General features: G+C 39.8%; 1 protein-coding gene across 1 annotated transcript; it reads left to right on the forward strand.

Moving 5' to 3' along the window:
* Window positions 1-1,340: 1,340 nt before the first annotated feature.
* On the forward strand, window positions 1,341-3,075 carry LOC125517327 (PLATZ transcription factor family protein). The gene is made up of 4 exons (XM_048682521.2): window positions 1,341-1,499; window positions 1,579-1,833; window positions 1,927-2,067; window positions 2,532-3,075. The coding sequence occupies exons 1-4, from the start codon at window positions 1,497-1,499 to the stop codon at window positions 2,844-2,846; spliced, it is 714 nt and encodes a 237-aa protein (XP_048538478.1). The 5' UTR covers window positions 1,341-1,496; the 3' UTR covers window positions 2,847-3,075.
* Window positions 3,076-6,565: the final 3,490 nt, after the last annotated feature.

Raw genomic sequence — 6,565 nt, forward strand, 5'->3', positions numbered from 1 at the left:
TACTCCATAACAAGACTCTGTTGATCCACAGAAAGTAATTGTAGCCTGTCACTTAGGATACCCATTCAAAATTAACAAAGATATAAACCACACATATTTGTGCTCGGAACAAGAACAGTCGAAGAGTAAAACAGAATGTAGATTCCCCAAAAGTTACAGAGTGCGCTTCCGTAACAGATTTGAGCTACTATAGCTCACCATTTGAGATATAATACTCGGGTAAAACAACACCTAGCCTGTGGCAAACACGATGGATGGGGCAAAGCCCAAGGCAGTAATTTGTTAGTGGAGACCGCAGATTTATATTGTATGCATGGGTTGCCCAAGAAAGGCCATCCCCTCCCCCCCCACATAAGGCTCCAAACAAGGAATCAACGCGTCCTTGGGGACTGCATTTGTTTAGAGGGGTGAGCTCAATAGCCAAGGCTAGAGATTTGAGCTTTGGTCATAAGTTAAAAAGTTGGCACAAGGGTTGGGAAACACTAGAAACAGCATCCACGTTCTCCTCACCTCCCCACCTCCCTTTCTTTCCTTTAGATTTGTTTTTGTGTGCTTTGTTGGTTCCCTGTGTACATCAGTACATGTCATGCACATCAGCCCAATCTCCAAGAGATGCAGCAGATTTTAATGCTAAAACTTCAGACCTTGCCGTTTGCATGCCGCCCGGAACCAGCATCTGTGAAATATATCTTGATTCATTCTTGAAGAAATAAACATTTCTTGTTTACAAGGAAAATTAAAGTGACTGAAATTTTACAAGAAACACTTACCGGCATCAATCAGGCTTACCAGCTAACTGTAATGATCTGTTTTATTTTGCATGGTATTTTCAGATTTTCATAATTTCTCCAGAGAAGAGCCACCGTTGTAACTTATTAGTGCACACAGTAATTCAACCTGATACTGAAATTACAAAATAGATTGAAAACTTATGTTCATGCAGGTAATTTACCTGTAGAAAACTGTAATCAATGTCATGGGCTCACGCAGATACTTATTAGTTGACTTTTTCTCTGAGAAGTAAAAGCCACTTTATGCTATAAATTGGAAATTTTAGAAGGATCAACTTTACCACAGAGTGCATGGGCAACCCATACGAAATGATTTTGCAGCTCCTTAGAATGGGTAATTATATTTTGTGAAACAACTTTCCTTTTTGAAATATGACATCCCGGCACCTACAAGGCTACAACGGCAATTCAGGAACATGTTCTTAATATGATGCACAAAGTAACTACACATGCCTATCACTACTCCTTCATAAAGCAAGGCTCCTCGCATGATAGTTCCATATATTAAGGAGTCAAATGTCAAAAGCTCTAGCAATGCAAGTATATAACCCCCTTCTTCTGGCTGGTCTAATCCTTCTTAGCCCACTAAACACCCCATCTCTCATTCTTCACAAGCTACACGTACTCTCTTCGTCAAAGCTCCCCACTCCTCTTCCAACAAAGAACACATAGAACACCGAAGGCTTTACACCGACATACATAATCATGGTGAGAATTCCCACCTTTTTCATGCTTCCTCATTTAAGTTCATCTTTTAGTGATGCAAAGATCGTTTGGAGTTTTGCAGCATCAGCAGGCAATGTGGAAGCCAGCATGGTTAGAGGCCCTCAGCACAGAGAAGTTCTTCGTGGCATGCCCCTTCCATGAGCACGCCAAGAAGAACGAGAAGAACATATGCTGCCTTGACTGCTGCACCAGCATCTGCCCACACTGTGTGTCGACACACCGGGTACACCGGCTCCTGCAGGTCCGGCGATATGTCTACCATGACGTCGTTCGGCTGGAGGACCTTGAGAAGCTTATTGACTGTTCCGGTGTTCAGGTAATATGCATAGTCTACACAGTATGCATGTGAGTCTGATAATTGTTGTCTGAGATGCATGCATGCTCATAATTCTGTATCTACATGGTGCAGTCATACACGATTAACAGCTCTAAGGTCGTTTTCCTGAAGAAGAGACCACAGAATAGGCAATTTAAGGGGTCAGGGAATATTTGCACCTCCTGCGACAGGAGCCTTCAAGAGCCCTATTTCTACTGCTCTCTGGATTGCAAGGTGATTTAGTAGAACTCGCGATCTAGTGTTATTCCATGTGATTACATGCAATTTAATTCTGATTGCTGAGAAATAATGTAGTTATATTGAGTTGAATTATGATGACTAACAAAATAATTATATTCGACTGAATTACGATGGCTGATAGAATCGCAGAATATAATTCATACTAAATGAGAGAAGCAGCACAATTTTGATCTAGATTCTAAAAGGTACTTAGCTACAATAGCATCTGACCTCATTTGCCATGCAATATCCCATATCAGAGTATTTAGCTACCTGAAGAATCTGATTGGAGAATCAGCTGGTAGAAGCACTATAAAGTAAAAATATATGAAAATTAATGTTAGCAAATTCAGAAAATATGTTCAGATAGGCATTAAATGCATTTAAAGCGAACTGTCAATTTCTGGACATACATATGAAAACTACCTGTCAAGTTCACTCATATGCATCCTTTTCAGGTTGAGTACATATTACGGAAGAAGAAAGACTTGTCAGCATACCTGCGTCCATGCAAGACCTTGCAGCTTGGTCCTGACTTCTTCATTCCTCATGACGCTGATGATGAGACAACCCAATCAACACTTGTTGATGCTGATGAGCCTATGGGATCATCAGACTCCGATAATTTGAGCATACCATACACAAATTTTGTCCGGAAGAAGCGCAGCGGACCATATATCTGTGCACGATCTGCAAACCGGGTCTCTGACGATGACATGGCCACAAACATGAGCAGAAGGAAAGGGGTGCCTCAACGATCACCTTTGTGCTAATAAAAATAAAACACTAAATAGTCTTTTTTTTTTACTTCTTTGATGCTCTTTATCTCTTGGACTAAGCCGGTGCACTACTGACAGAATTTTGTCTTGATGGAACCATGTAATTTCAATGTACATCACCAGAGGCAATTGTACCCAAATTCTTCAGGTAGATGCACCAGTTCATATATATGTACGCCTTAACATGGTTCATATTATTCCTTTATCTATTAGTTTTTCTAAATGTTGTTATTGATCAAATACCAAATGCACTCAACAATTTCTGTGTAGGTCATTAATTAAGATTTATGCCTAATTATGCAAGCGATCATGTTATCACTCTCAATTCTTGACACACCTAGAACCATGGTAAAAAAATCAATCAATACATGAGTTTAAATATTCAATAGACTAGTCCTAAGAGTGTATTTTTGGCTAAGCAGAGGGGTTGTTTTTGAATAAAGTTTACAATATTGCCTTACCTCCACAATCTGGATAAAGCAGAGGGGTTGTTTTGAAATGTAATGCTCTTTTTTGGCAGCCATAGCTAAATTTAATAGGTAATAACCTGCCAAAAAGAAGCATTCTGTTGTAATCATCATATTTACCACACAAGGAATCTACCGTAGATTTCTGTGGAATCATGGGCAGTTGCAGTTTTTTTAACGAAATAGCAATTGACCTAAAGTATTTCATGTAATGGAAAACATATAGTGGTTAAATATTGTATTATTTATGACCAATATAAGATCAACGAATTTTCTAGTCTCATACTCTCATGTCAATCAACAATATTCTAAGCCCTGTTCTGAGCACTAGCAATTATTACACAAAAACACTAGGAAACAGATTCAGAGCTAAGCATAGCAGATTTAGTAAAATGATTAGTCATGAAACAACAGCGACGAAGGAAAAAAATAATAGGAAAATATTTTGAGATTATCTTCTACTACCCTGATTTCAGAAATGAAGTACTCTACTCAATTATTATCTTCTTTAAACTGAAAGCTCATGAAGCAATGTGAATCCATAACAAACATGCATTCTAGATGCTAAAAATGGAATCCTACAGACGTTTTCTTATTGTAAAAATATGCAAGCCTAGTTGATATATATTTTCATAGGCAATAGGTCTGTCAAACACAAAAAAGGTGCAATTGTCATCGCAAAAAAAGGTGCACCTGTACAGATCAAGAGACAGAAAGAGCAAAGTTTCTCCTACCAAACAGAAGTTTGCACTGATGGGGTGATGGTTTACCTTCCATTGCCCATTTCATGCCTACCTACGAAACGTCAGAAAAAAAAGGAAACATACTTCTCAACATTTTAGTAGTCATGCAATCAATCATATTGGTGCACAAAAACACTGGTTCGTCTTATTTGCTAACATATTCCTTTGGAAGGAAGGGTTAAGAAATAAAAGTTAAAAAAACTTTAAACCATTGGAAGTTGAGCAATTGCAGTTTAACTAATGAAGCCCTCAGTAATGCCTAGTCAGATCATCTCGAGATCAGCATGCGAGATTAATATTTTTTCCAAGCACCTCGTGATATGATTCGGCGCATATAGCTGGAAAGCTCGGGAAGTGCACTCGTGCGCGTCATCTACTAAATATTATAAGCATACTAAAGATAATCAAATGTCTACTTAAACAGTAAAATCTGTCATCCTCCAATGATGATGAATTATATAAAAAAGGGATTGGCCTAGTTACAGGTAAGGGAACTCTCTCTCCTTGACTTTGACTGGAGCTAACCATATTATTTTCCTTGGATTTTCTGGAACTGCTTAAGTTTTAACCACTTTAATTGCTTAGTACCTTCTATTGTGTTGTCTTGCCACAATACAGATGCATGAACCATCAAGTTTGGTTGTAGATCTCAAATTCATGCAAACTGGTAGGTTCAAAGTAAATAAAATTTAGTAACTGAGGACTGAGGTAACATGCAAGTTACAGAAGAACAAGTTCAGAAGTAACATTGAAATGTCAACTAAATGGTCATTGTCTTGTAGATGTCTCGTGATCCAGACTATTTAAACTGGCATTTAATGGAAAAAGAGAAGGAAGTAAGCAAATAAGTGACAGCTAGCCGATCGCTAAGCTAGCTAAGTTTCGTCAACCATTCTGATCAGATCAAATAGGCTTAATATGACTGAGTTAAGTAGTCATACTAGAACGAAATCATGTACTCAACAAGACAATAGTTTAATGGTAAAAACAATAGAATGACAACACAATTAGCAAATAAAGTAGACCAAATCTCGATATATGTCCCCGCAAAAAAAAAATCTCGATATATGTGTAATTTGATGCGCAAAACCAGCAGTGTTTCATTCGGTTCTTAACTTCTTATGATGGAAAAAAAATATAAAGATTGATGGAAAAAGGAACTGGAACAACCACACGATTGAGAAATTTGGAGGTAGAAACAAGTTTGTGTAACCCTCAAGAACGAAAGATGAAACTCAATGTATTTGGCTTTTAAACACCAAAGTTCAACAAAGGCCGCAGCAGTATGTAACTACTAATTCAATAAATGTACGTTTCCAACTAGGGATGATACATAAACACATGTACCCCATCTCTAGTCAAATGATTCTAAGGAACGGATCAGATGTGAATTCAACTTAAAAGATGATGTGGAGTTGCAATTTAATCTGCCTGGCCAATGTACTAACCAAGGGCTCAGAATCAAGGCTTGCTCAAACGTGTTCTCTTTTTTCTGGGTGCAAAGAAATTTCTCGCCACGAACTGAGCCATTGGACGACCAACTGGATGCTTCATATTTCCTATATTAGGATGCAGCCGGACTTAAGCAACCCCAATGGTTCAACATATAGAGGGCAATGATGCATTATCATTAATTCGCAAAAAATAATTTGTTTAAAAATCTCAACAGTTTCTGGTTTATGCTCATTGACTTCCTCCATTGTTCCAAGATAAGATCCTTTTTGTATTGTCCCTACAACTTCCAGTTCCCAAATTCCACTTTGAATTCATGTCGGCAGAAACTGTTATGTATGGGCGGCACGAGCAAGAAGATCCTGAATATATTTCTCCTGGGAGATGTAGAAGCCATCAGACGTCGAGGAGATCTCAATCCCAAGAAAATATCAAAGTGGACCAAGATCAGACATGAGGAACTGGTTGCAAAGGCGAGCCTTAACAAAGGCAATGTAGTCAGAGTCGTCATGAGGAACTGGTCGTATGTTTGGATGTGTGTGCTATGTCCTTCTTGCCCCGTGAGAACGCACCAAACTGACTGCTCAGTCGGTTGAGTGTGTTTTCCTTGGCTACAGCGATGAGCACAGGGGCTATCGCTGTTGGGATCATGTTGGTCGTCGCCTGCGCATTTCGCGTGATGTGACTTTTGACGAGTCTCGTTCTTACTACCCACGTCCTTCTTCCTCGAGCTTCTCTGTGGACGATATTTCTTTTCTTCTCCTTCCCGATACACCCCGTTATGTGCCTCATGTCCCACCTCTCATTCATTCTCAGTCACCACCGACACCATCTTCCTCCTCCTCCACCTCTCCACCATCATCTCCAGTCTGTCGCCCTCTCTCACCATTTGCTCTCCACTATACTCGCCGGCCTCGTACTGAGGATGTTTCCCCTGACGCGCCTTCCACCTCCGGTGCGCCTCCCTTCACGCCTCCCCCGGTTCATAAACCTCCGTGCTCGGCCTCGCCCTCCGCCTGATCGCTATTCTCCTGCTCGGTACGGTCTCTCC

This window comes from Triticum urartu, chromosome 6A, assembly GCF_056163025.1.
Source record: "Triticum urartu cultivar PI428250 chromosome 6A, HENAU_Tu73, whole genome shotgun sequence".
Classification (NCBI taxonomy): domain Eukaryota; kingdom Viridiplantae; phylum Streptophyta; class Magnoliopsida; order Poales; family Poaceae; genus Triticum; species Triticum urartu.

Excerpts from the sequence above, each read along its gene's own strand:
- LOC125517327 (XM_048682521.2), top strand. Across the intron at positions 1,834-1,926 it reads TTGACTGTTCCGGTGTTCAG|TCATACACGATTAACAGCTC; the intron begins GTAATATGCATA and ends TACATGGTGCAG. Across the intron at positions 2,068-2,531 it reads ACTGCTCTCTGGATTGCAAG|GTTGAGTACATATTACGGAA; the intron begins GTGATTTAGTAG and ends CATCCTTTTCAG.